The following is a 15,270-nucleotide window of genomic DNA, read 5'->3' as shown; positions in this document are numbered from 1 at the left end:
AATTAGGCCAATATACAGCCTCCATTAAGAAGAAAGAATGTATTCAGGAGAGGGCAAACAGTCTTTCCGAAAAGATTAAAATAAGATTTATAAATAACACTTTTTACTCTTGACTCTATGCAGGGAAGTTTAACAGAAAGGTTGAGGTTCTTCAGATCCAAAATGAATCTCTGATGTCTATCTAGTGAATAATACTGCTGCTCTTAGTCATATTATGCGAGTAGTAAGATGAGTCAATGCAGAGTTCAACCCATGCGATGTATATTGAGGGTCTTTGTTCGTCGGGTGCCTTGTTTGTGTCTTTAGATCTCCAAAGGTCTTTAAGTTGTCCTGACGATGGTCCCTTAGCCTTAACCTTATTCCAACCCTAACCCTTCCACATTGTGTCGCTTTTGGCACATTGAATACATGTATTCGTTTTCCATTGACCCATGAATTCAGGTTTGACCCGGGTCACCCTGTCTGTCTGGATTGGGTATAAAGGAGCTCTGTACAATGGTAAGTATCTGGTTACTCTTGACTAATTCAGCCTGTGTATATTTTAATACTGTACGTTGTTGAAAGGAAACGCTCATAGGCACATAAAGTGGTCATTGCGGTTGGAGCCAAATGTTAACTGCTACAATAGTGGGGCATACAAAGCAGCCTTGTAGCAGAAAGTGTTCGTTTTCCATCTGCAGCCGAATTGGGTGCATTTGTCCAATCATTGATCTGGGCGTGAACATTCTACCGTTGCAATGTCAGATATCAGAGAGGCTTTCTTGAATCTCCATTCTGTGGAATTTCTATCCCAGCTTCCCGAGGAGCTGCCAGCCTTGCCAACTAAGATGAAGGCTTTGGAGATTAGGCCAGGTTGTGGGGTTTTAGGGGGCGTTTACCTTGGATATGGGAACAGCAGATCGTGCATAACTTTTATGATCCTCCACTATGCCTGATCATTGGCGTGCAAAATAGATGAGCTGCCATGGTGAGGTGCCAGGGTATGCTGTAAGTATAGGGAGTTTTGCGTAGCAGTAGTAACTGAGACATGGCTGTACCCGGACATTCCTGTCAGTTTTTACTTAAACTTTATGGCTTTTCCCTTCTCCACATGGACAGGAATAGAGTGTCTGGAAAAGGTAGGTATTAAGGCGTTTGCAAATTCATAAACAAGAAAACATTTCTCTGTCCAAGCATTCAAACACCATCGATTTCCTTCAGATGATTTGAAGACTTTTGTAGCGCCATGATGCAATGTTTTTACAAGTGGGTCTACATCTGAGTAATGCAATAACGACCACAGCAATCGACTATTTTAACAATAAAGTATTCTACAAATGATTATATTGATTAATCAGATAATAAATAATTTTGCTTTATTAAAGACCAATAGTAAATAAAGCTACAAATAATTCCAATTCTTGCTATGGCATGTATATGAATTTCTTGCCAATAAAATGTTTTAACTGCAATGTATTGTACAGGAAAATATTAACCAATGGAGGCAAAAACAAGGAGCTGAGGGCGGAAAGGGTTGACGGAATATTAGCAGTAACTTAATATAACTGTTGAGAAAAAAATATCAACACTTTTACTGTAATTTCCCCTATTATTACATAATTTAACATCACAAGCTGAAACATTGTTTTTTTAAACATTGCTCTTTTTCTGTCCCTCTTGCTTAATGTTTGGCATCAAACGAATAATGAAACAGTTTTGATTGTTCTGCTCGGCATCATGCGGTCTGGTGCACAAATTCCAAATGATTACATAGTTATGAAAAGGTCTATTATTGCTTTGATGTTTCACCCAATAGCAAAACATTTGGATTTGTATAGCTCCTTATTTTTATGGGGATTTTGCTTCTGTAATGTTGCTGGCCATTTATTTTTTTAAATGTGGACATATGCTTTTAGTTTCCTGGATTTGTTGGATTTGTAAGGTCCATATGGGAGCAATATTACATTTTTCATCTCCATACAAACAAAATAGATTGCCTTCATGTACGGTTTGTTGAAATGCTTTTAATTGCCAGACAAATCCTCCACTCTGATTAGATCATAACATGATCCTTGCCTTGAATTTCCTCCATTTGTCAAAAAAGTGGCCACAACAACTCTCCATAATGTTATTGTTAGCCACAATATGTATGTGGCTTAGTTTCATGTGGTTCTCTTTGCGTAAAACCGCAATGTGATGATTGCAGGGTAAATAAAGTGAGTCACCACATAATGATCTCATTGAAATCCAGTCTTACCTTTCCATTATGTTTGAAAATATTCCGATGATATCTACCAGAGAGAAACAATTAACAGGTAATTCAGTTAGGATAACTATCTTTGCTATGGTATGTTAAATATAATTGAGTTATTGGAAACTAGCACCAATTCTCCTGCCAAAAGTTGATAGAATTGTCAAAATGTTTATAATTTTGACCTTAGCTCTTCTCTAAATAATAATTCTTGCGTTGGCAGATGTTTCTAACTAACAATGTTCCGTAAATAATGTTATGTTTAAAGGTGTGTAGTGCCTGTTGACCTCCCTGTAAAATCTTAACCTCAAGCCCTTGATGTGCGTCAGTCTCTTTTGGAAAATGTGCCTTCATGGATTTTCTCATTGCCCTAACTGCTCTGTGAGTCACATCTCTCTCAGCAGCAATGCATCCCAGCGGCATCACTTTCCTCTGCTCCTGGACTCTGTCACTCAGTGCTAGTACAGGAAAAGTCCAGATGGATGCTGTTTTATATGTTTAGCATCAAGCTGTTTTTCCCTTCAAAACAGCTTCTTTAAACACCATTTTCCCCTTTTAACTATGTCTCACCACGCTCTGTGGGAAGAATGCACTGCTCCTCTTAACATTAGAGGTATTTACTCAACTTTAACCAAAGCCCCCCTTTTTTATACGACTTCCTCTGGAAGCCCGAACATTTCATTGAACGTTTTTTTCCCTTTGCCCTGTAAGACAAGTTGGACACCCTGCTCTGCTAATCGCAGCTGTCATCTATCTTTGATAAGTGTGAGCTGACCAAACACAGTGTTTTCGGTCGGAATATTCTCACAGACGGCTTTTGTGTCCCTAAATACACTGGAAAAACCTTTTTGTAGTCAAACAGTGACCACCGGGGCCAAGCTGTCAGTGAAGCACTCATGGGTTCAATTACAGGCAAAGGCAGGAGGTGAAAGCAGGAGCCAGCGGATTCCAGGGCTTCTATCTCAAAACTTGAATTACGTAATCTTTATTAACGGTAACCCCTTCCACCTGTCGGCTCTGTTCTAACACAAGATCCTCAGTTTCAATTGTAAAAATTGTATCCCTTTGGCTTATTTGAAGGGATGATATTTCCTTTAGTTGCTTACTTAAAAACAAACGTAACATATCAAATAATTGCAATTTGGAAGTGGATTCACTGTGATAGACTTTTTGATTATTTTATTGAATTGAACCATTTCGTTTTTTAATGTGAGAAAGCTTGATTTATTATCCATTTTTAAACCAATACTTATGGTACTTATTAACTCAGTCTAGCTAGATTATTAACACAGTTCAAATGTAAATGACATGCCTGACATTCCTCCTATGCCATTATAAAATCACTATGGGATGGATTACCCTAATTTCTGACACGCAAACGGTTGAGTTACCACGGTTGGATTTCAAAATAATACAATAGAAAATTACTTGCTTAATTCAGTCAAACCTGGTCACGTATCGGGATTAAATAAACTGTTCCATATTCCAGTAATATAGGAGACAGTATGCACCAGAGTGTCTGGCTCTTAGAGTGGCAGACTTCATGCCCTGGCAGACTATCAAGAGGTCTGGTGGTTTAAGCTGGTTATGGCTACCATGTGGTGTGCTGTCGCACAGCGTACTGTATGCAGGTCAGGTCGCGGCCGTCTGCTGACCACCCCACGAACCAGTAGCTGGGACACACAGTCCTTGAGGGGAAGAAGAAACGGATTAGCCTCGATCCCTTTTAAAATGATTATATCGCTTTGTGTAAATACAGCTGGCCACATGGCACTTCTTCTAAAAGAACTTTTGTGACATTGAAATGTGAAAGTTGTTGTGTCATGGGACAGAAAACAAAAACTACTTGTGACCCCATTTGGCCATTCCATTGTGTGCCTTTGGCTATATCAGCACGATATCAGGCATTTAAGTACATCTAACAATTAATTAAAGTGAGCTGAAAGGCAAAAACGTTGATATCATTAAGCTATATTCTCTTGGACTTCCTCTGCATTCATAGTATGTGTTCTACGATACTTTTGAACACAGTGTAGCCAGTAGAAATATAAATATACAAATCAATACTTTTCACATTTTGCTGCTTGAAAACTGATGCAGTCCTTTTGTTTGAACATGGCTTGTTTCCATTGTTTAGAAGAAGAATCAATTATAGCATGAGTCAATTTCAATAGAACAAAGCAAAAATAAATCTATCACAGAACTGGCATGGAAATATTTAATGGATAATTTCACTGGAAAATGTAGTCAATATGTTGCCTGCGGAAACCCAAGTCTTTCCAAAACACGTACACATATCTCTTTGTCCACATGGCAACAGCAGCATTCCAATGAGGTAGCTGTCAGGACTTTTATTTTTCTTTGGAGGGCCACTGGAGACACTTTGTTCTGTCAACCTCTTGACCTTAAGGTGAGGAGCCCAGGAGACATTGGTAAACATTGGTGGAATTGTTTCTCCGGCTGAGTCTCAATGGCCCCCTAACACTCCTAACCATCCTGAAGAATAAGACAAAAAAAAACATATAATTGGGAAATTGTGCAATAAATAACAGGAAAGGACGCATTTTCTGCATGTATAACATTTCAACAGAACCTGATTTAGTAATTCAGATTTGTATTATATGCAAAGCCACATTCCAAAGCACTAAGCTTTATGATAAGCTTCACTGAGAGAGCTCATTTTGGTCATTTTGAAGAAATTGTCAAGGGTTGCTAAGTGTTTCCCCATGCCACGGCATCTGCTCGGTGATGAAACAACTACCTTTTTGTCTTGCCGTTTTCAGACAAATAAGAGACAAAGAGTTAGTCAGATGCTGTCAGAGATGAGTTCAACCCTCCATTAGCCAAACTCATCTCGAGGCAATCTAGAACGAAGTTGGTGAGGTAACTACTTCGCATTCCTCAATGCTTATCTCATTTTGTAACGAGACAAAGAGGCCAACAACTGTATTGGATAATGACAACATTTTACTCTTACAGTACAAGTCTTAGATTTTAGTCTTCATTTGAGATTGTGTCAAGTGCCACAAGATATTTCTTCTCTGTTGATGTCTTTATTAAATATGGAGCGTATGTAATATCACAACATGTATCAAAATTCCGTACCTCTGGGCTTCAAACAGTCTTAAATAAAAAAAGATGTGGCTTTTAAACTTTAAAGGTAATGTAAGATTTCAGTATCCAGCGGCATTTTTAATATAACACATTAGTACAAAAAGGTTGGATGTTTGAATACTCCAACATGTGTTTGTTTATAATTTCTTGTCTATTTGTGTTACTTTTTCGTCATTTTATTTTCAATTGTTAAAATGTATTGCCTTAGGATTTATCTCTAGTTTTGAAAGGGCTTATAGAAATAAATCCTCCTTGCCTTACCCGGCTTTCATACACAATCTGATTCACGTGTCACCAGTCACCAGTCAGTAATACGGTATCATTTTCTTTCAAAGCCCAGTCATGCTGCTCAAATAAATAACCAGCTGAAAAAATAGGAATCTTTTGGGCCCATTAATGTCAATCATCTTCTAATTGCCCATAACCGATGCCTGAGTGGGATGTCGGTGAAACTCTTTCTCGACAGAGAAGGAAAACAAAGCTAGTTCATGCTACATTGGTCACTGTGATACAATATACAACGGAAGATTATTTGAAATAAACAATTTCCCTGAAAACATTTGTTTAAAGGAAAGGCTTAGTATGTCTGAGTAGTATTTTTTATATGACCATCTATTTTGCAAAATTTAACATGTTATAATTCCAACACTTATTCTAAATGTAATAGAAGTTATTTAAATAATTGAAAATGCAATTGTTCCATTTGCAATCTTTTTAAGGATCTACTTTTTATCCATTTTCATTAATCAATGAAGAGTTTCTTCCTCTAGGCTTCCACTGCTTTGTAAACCTGAAATCATCTTAAATCAATAGTTATATTCTTAACGTATTCAAATGGTAACGATTTGGCCTACATGATGGTCCATTCATTCATTCTTCTAGCAACATTTAACTCAATGAAACCATAAGCTAAATAATGTATAGCTTTTTCTGTAATATAAAGTGACTAAATGGACTATTTGCCCAACTCTAATGTAGCTTGAGCTACTTCGATGGCCGTTTTGACAACCTCCCCTTAAATATACTTCCTCCTTAGTCTTATTAAGTCTATGTTCTAGACCTAAGTGATTTCCACATTCGGATATTGCACCCAATCAAAGAACTGAAGGACAAGTGTCAGAATGGATCACTCAAAATCTATTGTAAGCAAGTTAATAACCTTTGCCAACAATATATAGGATGTTTTAACAAATATTCAAACCCTCAAATACACTAACGGGATTCAAAGTCAAATAAATTAGTAAATCAATTCAATGTACTTTGATTCAGCTTTAACCCAAACTGTGTTTGAATAGCCATTCCCATTTTGAACTTATGTTCAGCATTAAGGAATGGAGTCAGCGCTTGGCAAACAAAGGACCCAGAAATCAGTACGGATCAAGTGGGTATCTTCCTAATTAGATTAGATTAAGTCCAGAAGTGAGGCCCTTTTTTCCTCTGTGAGATTCACGTACATCGAACCCTCTCTGAGGGAAAATGTCTTCAATTTCCTCTGCGATCATGCTCTCTTCTCAGTGAAAAAGCCAAGCCACTTTAGAAAACTTGAGATGGGGATTATGGATTATATTATTGGAGTGGATGGGGATTCTCTTTCTACAGTTTTGAAAAGAAGATACATTTCTACTCTCTTGGTGCTTTCTGACCCAAGGTAATCATTGCTTAATGTATTATATTCATCAAAATCAAAGCACACGTGTGGATTTACAGTTTGCAGTGTGATAAATCATTTGTTTTACACCAGGGCTTCTCAAACTCCGGACCAAGGTCCGGATCCGAACCGAACTGCAAATCAATCCGGACCGAACCCTGTGTCCCATTATCAAAAAAAACTCACAAATACATTTGCAAGTGTAAAACGGATCTGCAAATACGCTAAATATTTTCACAAATAAAAAAAAGATCTGTGAATATCTCTTTAACATTTACAACTTTCGATCAGGCATTTGTGAATCAATTTTGTATTTGTCGACCAAAAATGCGCTTGCGGATCTCAAATCTCTGCTCGTGGATCTCACATTTCTGCTTGTGGATCTTCTTTTTACACAGACGGAATTTGAGACATATTTTCCGCCGGTCTCGGTTAAAATCTACTCGTGTCACTCGGTTTTCGGAAACCACGTGATGGCCTGCAGATGACGACATTTCCGCATGATTTCAAAGTAAGAGCATGATGGTTTGTTTAATGCTCTGTTTTTTTATTTATTATAATGAACAGCCGAATGTTAGATGCATTCTTCATCATCATCGTCATTGTCGTCGTCGTCGTCGTCGTCGCCGCCGCCAGCGCAGAAACGCAGAGAGACTAACTTATGGCAACACAAAATAAAACATGGGAGCGGTGAAGATGAGGAGGTGTCGGCGTTCTGGCCGTTTACTCGGAAGGCTTCCCAGCAGCTTCTACTGAACCCAGTCCCCAACTCCGGGGACTTCCGGCCGGGGATTTTGGGCGGCAGTATACACCGTGAAGTTGTTTGCGGCCTGCCAGTAAACCCAAAGCAGAAGAAGAAGAAGTGACGTCAGCGGCTTCATTTGCCTAATCCACCCACAGGGATTTATTCCGGTGTGAACGCGATCTGTACTTAGTTCATCAGAACTAAAGAGTTCTGATGAACTAAGTTCTCATGAACCTTTGTGGGAAAAGTACTGCGGTGTGAATCCGCCTATTGACCTTGTATAAAATTCACAAGTGGACCTTTAACAAAAAGGTTTGAGTACCCCTGTTTTACACTCTTGAGACTCATGAGTAGAGTGCATTGCATTTTCTCTTTGTTGAGCGGTGACTGAGTCTACCTATACCCCTAAAAGATTCAATCAACCTTTCTGAATAAAATATGCCATAAACATATTTCATTAATGTCAACATTATATAGTTTAGCATAGTCTGCTTAAGGTGATTGTTTTTCTTTCTCCCCTGCTCAGAGATGTTTGAATAGTGTGGTGCCGTGCTCTGCTTGAGTAATAGAAGTGGGAATACAGATGTGCAGTCATAGCTGAAAGACAAGCTGTTCTCTCTAATGTTGGAATAAGGACTGCATTTGTCTTGTAAAATATTGTATTTAATTCACTCTAAGGGTGTTTTATTTACATTGTAGAGTCTCACTGGCCTTGTGATTTCAAAAAAAGTGTTATGTATTCTTCTGAATTTCTGTGGAAAAGAGCTGCATGCTAACCTCATTCAGGGTTTAGAAATTAAACCTCAAGGAAATCTGATACACATCACATTGTCTAGAATTTCATGGCATGATACAATAAATCATGATGTTTGGTACAGTGTGTAAAACTTAAGCTCAAGCTCTTTTCAGACACTTCAGTTATGAGAAAAGTTCCACCCTGGAAGTGACAATGCACAAAGTGAAGCTTGACAGAGAGTTTGAAGAAGTGTTGTGCTACTAGTTTGACGGAGGTTTTACTTGAGTAGGACGTTACGTGAGCCTGGTCATCTGGATGTGTTTAGACTCTGTGTGCTCGGAGCTGGCAGCCAGATGGCTTCAGCTGAGGGACAATGAAATCTCCAGGGTCCGCAGGAGAGAAAGCCCTTATTCTGATTTGTCTCCTCAGATGAAACCACATCTGGGCAGCTTTAGCATACCTCTGCAGCGTGTGTGTGTGTGATGGGACATGGAGACCCTGCAGTCCTTTGTTCACTTAATGCTCTCAGTTGATTATTCGACAATAAATGGTCATTTGTTAGTTAGATTTAAATCCCAAAAATATGCACAGCATATCCATGTGAGATCGTCAGTGTTTGCCACAATACTGGATGGTATTTGTATTTATTTAATACCGTGGGCTAGTTATTCGATCTGTTGATGAAAATGTGCATGGCACCTTATCAAACCCTCCGAGAGACATAGAAAAAAGCTTATTTACTAAAATGAGCTCACTTTTTCTTGTTGTGTGATAAAATTCTGTCTGGTTCGATTTCATTCAGTTTTTTTACTTTAACACCCTCCGTCATTTATTTACACCGCCTTCTTTTGAAAATTCACTAGAAATGCTAAAATGTGTGAAAGAACAGTATTCATTGTCACGCAAGACTCAAAGATATACAGTGGGGCAAAAAAGTATTTAGTCAGCCACCAATTGTGCAAGTTCTCCCACTTAAAAAGAGGAGAGGCCTGTAATTTTCATCCTAGGTATACCTCAACTATGAGAGACAAAATGAGAAAAAAAATGCAGAAAATCACATTGTCTGATTTTTAAAGAATTTATTTGCAAATTATGGTGGAAAATAAGTATTTGGTCACCTACACTGAGACTGCCAAGGCACACNCACAAGTCTTCGTGGATATACAGTGGGGCAAAAAAGTATTTAGTCAGCCACCAATTGTGCAAGTTCTCCCACTTAAAAAGAGGAGAGGCCTGTAATTTTCATCCTAGGTATACCTCAACTATGAGAGACAAAATGAGAAAAAAAATCCAGAAAATCACCTGTCCACAACCTCAAACAGTCACACTCCAAACTCCACTATGGCCAAGACCAAAGAGCTGTCAAAGGACACCAGAAACAAAATTGTAGACCTGCACCAGGCTGGGAAGACTGAATCTGCAATAGGTAAGCAGCTTGGTGTGAAGAAATCAACTGTGGGAGCAATTATTAGAAAATGGAAGACATACAAGGCCACTGATAATCTCCCTCGATCTGGGGCTCCACGCAAGATCTCACCCCGTGGGGTCAAAATGATCACAAGAACGGTGAGCAAAAATCCCAGAACCACACGGGGGAACCTAGTCAATGACCTGCAGAGAGATGGGACCAAAGTAACAAAGGCTACCATCAGTAACACACTACGCCGCCAAGGACTCAAATCCTGCAGTGCCAGACGTGTCCCCCTGCTTAAGCCAGTACATGTCCAGGCCCGTCTGAAGTTTGCTAGAGAGCATTTAGATGATCCAGAAGAGGATTGGGAGAATGTCATATGGTCAGATGAAACCAAAATAGAACTTTTTGGTAAAAACTCAACTAGACGTGTTTGGAGGAGAAAGAATGCTGAGTTGCATCCAAAGAACACCTACTGTGAAACATGGGGGTGGAAACATCATGCTTTGGAGCTGTTTTTCTGCAAAGGGACCAGGACGACTGATCCGTGTAAAGGAAAGAATGAATGGGGCCATGTATCGTGAGATTTTGAGTGACAACCTCCTTCCATCAGCAAGGGCATTGAAGATGAAACGTGGCTGGGTCTTTAAGCATGACAATGATCCCAAACACACCGCCCGGGCAACGAAGGAGTGGCTTCGTAAGAAGCATTCCAAGGTCCTGGAGTGGCCTAGCCAGTCTCCAGATCTCAACCCCATAGAAAATCTTTGGAGGGAGTTGAAAGTCCGTGTTGCCCAGCAACAGCCCCAAAACATCACTGCTCTAGAGGAGATCTGCATGGAGGAATGGGCCAAAATACCAGCAACAGTGTGTGAAAACCTTGTGAAGACTTACAGAAAACGTTTGACCTCTGTCATTGCCAACAAAGGGTATATAACAAAGTATTGAGATGAACTTTTGTTATTGACCAAATACTTATTTTCCACCATAATTTGCAAATAAAGTCTTTAAAAATCAGACAATGTGATTTTCTGGATTTTTTTTTCTCATTTTGTCTCTCATAGTTGAGGTATACCTAGGCCTCTCATCTTTTTAAGTGGGAGAACTTGCACAATTGGTGGCTGACTAAACACTTTTTTGCCCCACTGTATCTCCAACGAGGCGTTTTGGGGAGGTATTTTCTGTGTTAGAGTTTTACTCGCTACAGGGTTTACTTTGAGGGTTTTGACTCTGCAGACCGTTTACATGCATAAAAACCTTCATAACACACAAGGGGACGGGTAATAACCGGAAAAGCATGACATGGGACCTTTAAGTCTTTCTTAGTACACATACATGTAAAAGGCACATGATTGGCAACTTGGAGCATAGATTCCCTGAAGTCAACGAGTGCTTTTTCAAAGTTACTTCCAGTAGTCAGATTGTCTTCTGTTTCCAACTATATACAAGACAGCTCCTGTTGTGATTTTTTGTTATTTCACCCGTCATTATGAAGGCTTGCACCGGCAGCTCCCTGAGCTTTGGCATGACCACTTGCTGTGCCATTTCATCACATTCTTTGGCCTCTACCCTATGTCAAATCAGTTTTCTGACATACATTCTTAAGTATCCTTCATCAACTTTCGCCTGCTGTCCTCAGGAACTCCAATGCATACCAGCTCTGTTCAAAAGCTACATTTTACAGATGTATTGGCCGTGGCTGCACACAAGTTTTGCAGTTGGGGATTGCGGTTCACATAAATAAGTGTTTCCAGATGTGGTGGCAGTGCGGGTGATTGGAGGTGTACAATGGGGAATTGTGGTGTCTTGATAGATAACGCATCATTTGTCATTAAAAGGTGACAAATGTCCATAGGTGCGTTTACTTTCCACAAAACCTTATTTAAAGAGGCAACATTTATTCTACATTTCCAAAATGCATCGATGCCGATTTCTTATACCTAATTTCCACTTCATGGGCCGTCTGGATTTGCCTCACTTTTTTCTATTCTCTATTTCTCAATTTCATTTTCCACTGTCGATCTATGTAGATGTCTGCTGATTGCCATAGTGGCGCCGCGTTAAACTGCAGTGACATCAATCCTTTCATCTGCAACCAAACAGAAAAAATATACCAGCCAACTATTTTTTAACCTGGGTTGAGTTAATATAACTTAAAAAAAATGATGGTTGCTTTTGAGGGTATTTGGCAAATGTTTAAATGGTTAGTCTGCACAGGACTTCCCTCCGACCAATCGGCGGTCCTCAGTGCTTTCACTCCTAGTAGCGGTTCAGCTTGCTTGGAACCTAAGGTGGTACCGAAAAAGTACCTGGTTCTTTTCACAACTTTTGCTAATAGAAAACAAAAAAATAGGTATAGGAATTAAGTAGAGTCGTGGTGTCGGCATTAGTTTACTTACTTGGCAATGGTTAGTCTGACTCATTGTTGGGTTAAATACTTTTCTTGAAGGCACATTGACACCACCATTTTTTGTTATTATGCCCCAACACTCTGGAACAAACTGCCCAAATCGTGCACGTCCGCTGAAACACTTCAGATTTTCAAATCCAGACTAAAAACGCATCTATTTGCCGCTGCTTTTAATTGAGCTGCTCATACTCACACTAGACTATGCCTTTTAGTCATGTATTCTGTACCTGCTGTGTTTATTTATTTATTTAATTTCACTATCTTTGCTTTTTATGCCTGTTTTTAAATGCCATTTAGTTATGTATTTATGCTGTATTTGTTCTTAAATGTCTTTTGTTTTTATTTTGTAAAGCACTTTGAATCGCCGCCTGCTGAAAAGTGCTATATAAATAAAATTGCCTTGCCTTATGTACGCCCAAGACAATTACATTACAAATTTGGGGTGAAAAAAACATTTTCTTGGAATCAAAGTTAGCTTTTACCTTGTTGCTTGTCAAAGGGTTCTTCCCATAAAAGGTTAGACATTTGACATACCATTAACCCCCACTTTATTACCAGCCCTCTGAAATAGGATGAGGCTCAGGTCTACCATAGTGTTTTGTAATCTTTTTTGAAAAGCACATATGGATTTTAGCTTGCAGATGTACGGTGAGACAGCTGGGCTTCAACAAATGCCCTTTTTGTAACCCCAGTAGTCAAATTCAAAAGTCAAAGTCAACTTTATTGTCAATTCCTCTATTTGTATACACCAGTATCAGTAACTGCAGCTATACATTTTCCACATAATGAAGCAGAGATTTCCTGTAGTGTAGAATTTGAGGTTCTTGTGTTCAAATGTGTCTAAAAGCTTGTCTTTGTTTATGCCATTTCTTGCAGCATCAACAATAAACTGCAGCAGCCAGAAGCCGCATCTGGAGTGCTGGAGTACGCCATGAAGCATTTTGGAGAACTGGTGAGTGTTCTTTTTTTTTGGTTTCTTCTGTATTTTTTGCCTTACATTAAAAAAGTAAACCTGATCTTAGGTTGTAGTCAGACCCACGTTTCTTCTTTCCTTTCAACCGTTCTGCTACATTGGCATTGCAGGGGTGCTGTTGCAGAAGGGCTCATAACTAGTAACTATAGCAACAGCCCTAACAAACTCAGACCTTTGCATTTCACGATGCATTTTCAGTCAAATGACATTCTCAGTGGGACGTGGTGTCTGTCCACATACTCTACTTCCCGGCATATCCTTTACCCTCACTTGCATGAGGATAAGGGCCATTTGAGGCCCAGAACACCCTGTGCTTAATGTGCAGCACGTGGAAAACCATCTGCTTTGCTGATCAGTATTCAGGGGCAAGAATTAAGGACTTTTTGTCCAAACAGACAGGATGTTTGGACTTTCTTGCATATTTGAATAACTTTAATGTGCTCATCCTGTGTATAACCTAAAAACAACTTGAGGGTATTTTCTGCATCCTGTCTTTCCATTGGTAATGGATTTTCTAAGTAATTATTTTTTTATTTTTTTTAAAGAGCTTGCATTTCAGTGACTCCTTAGTGTTTCATGTTCTGTGTAGATGGAGCTCGTCCATAAATGGAATAACAATCACAAACAGTGTACAGGCAATTTACATCATTACACAGATTTTCCATATCAATTACCGTACTTTTCGGACTATAAGCCGCGCCTTTTTTCCCATTTTTCGACGCTGCGGCTTATATAACGGTGCGGCTAATCTATGGATTTGTACAGCTCACGGCCACCACCTTTAACTCTATGGGCTCTATGGCCGGTCCGCGGACCCCCAACTTTAAGCAGCGGGTTCCAGCAGGAAAAGCTGGAGGCCGGAAAAGAGTGAGACAGGTAGCGCGCAAAAGTAAAAGTGGAANCTTTGTTTCTACTCGTCTAGATTACTGTAATGCAGGGGAACTTTATGCCGGCCTAAACAAGACCTCGACTGGCACGTCTTGCAGCTTGTACAAAACGCTGCGGCCGCTGCTTACAGGAACCACGCAAGCATGGGCACATCGCACCTATTCTGACTTCCCTCCCACTGGCTTCCTGTCCATTAGAGTTCATTTTAAGATGTTATCGTTTTGTTTTTTAAATCGCTCAATTGGGCTGGCCCCTCAGTACATCTCAGACCTTCTACATGGTGGTACACCCCCTTCAAGGGCTTGGGGAGGACCGGGCCTTCTCAGCGGTAGCCCCCAGGCTCTGGAACGACCTGCCCCTCCCATGTCAAATTGTCCCCCACTCTCAAACTTTTAAGTCCCGCCTGAAGACCCACCGTTCTTTCCCTCGCTTTCGACGTCAGTTTGAGTTATGTTTTATCGATTGTATGCATTATTGTCTGTCCATAGCCTTTAGTCCTTTTTATCTATTCTTATGTGTTCCTTTTTAATCTATTATTGTAAATTATATTATATTTATTATAATGTTATGTTTGGCTTATGAACACTTTGTAAACCTCTGTTTTTAATATGTGCTATATAAATAAAGTTGATTGTATTGGTATTAGGCAGTGTAAGAATGAATCTACTTACAGTACTTAAGTACACATTGGTATCTTTACTTTAGTATTGACCCATGCCTACAACAGTCATCCACAACTCAGTATATTTCATTAACATTTGAGAAATCAACTGGTTGCATAATCAATTAGGTCTTTTTGCAAAAATATTTAACATTATTGTCTCAGTTTTTTCAAACATTTTTTTTCCTGTTAATGACATCTGCAGTTTTCACTGATGATGAGATTGCCATTGATTACTATTTTTCGACCATTTTAAAAAACCAGACCAACAATGATTAAAAGACAGATTAAGAATATAACCATATGCTATCCATAATAAAAAGAATAATAATAATACGTTTCAGCACAATGTTTAAATTATTAATCAACTGACTCCAAGAAAAACTGCTCCTAGTAATATTCTATATATTTCTGGTGATGCTCCAATGTATAATAGTCATACTTCGGTATTTAG

The 15,270-nt window shown here is 39.2% G+C and overlaps 1 protein-coding gene across 1 annotated transcript in view; it reads left to right on the top strand.

Moving 5' to 3' along the window:
* Positions 1–15,270, top strand: part of LOC104949228 (serine/threonine-protein kinase mTOR-like) — a 38,854-nt gene that overhangs the window by 23,070 nt on the left and 514 nt on the right. Inside the window, exon 11 of the mRNA XM_010775545.1 lies at positions 13,171–13,246. Coding sequence (XP_010773847.1) covers positions 13,171–13,246 — 76 coding nt within the window. The remainder of the gene's footprint in view (positions 1–13,170; positions 13,247–15,270) is intronic.

This window comes from Notothenia coriiceps, unplaced genomic scaffold, assembly GCF_000735185.1.
Source record: "Notothenia coriiceps isolate Sejong01 unplaced genomic scaffold, NC01 NC01_scaffold00015798, whole genome shotgun sequence".
Taxonomy (NCBI): domain Eukaryota; kingdom Metazoa; phylum Chordata; class Actinopteri; order Perciformes; family Nototheniidae; genus Notothenia; species Notothenia coriiceps.
Note: the sequence above shows the minus strand (reverse complement) of the source record. Positions and strands in the feature narration are given on the sequence as shown.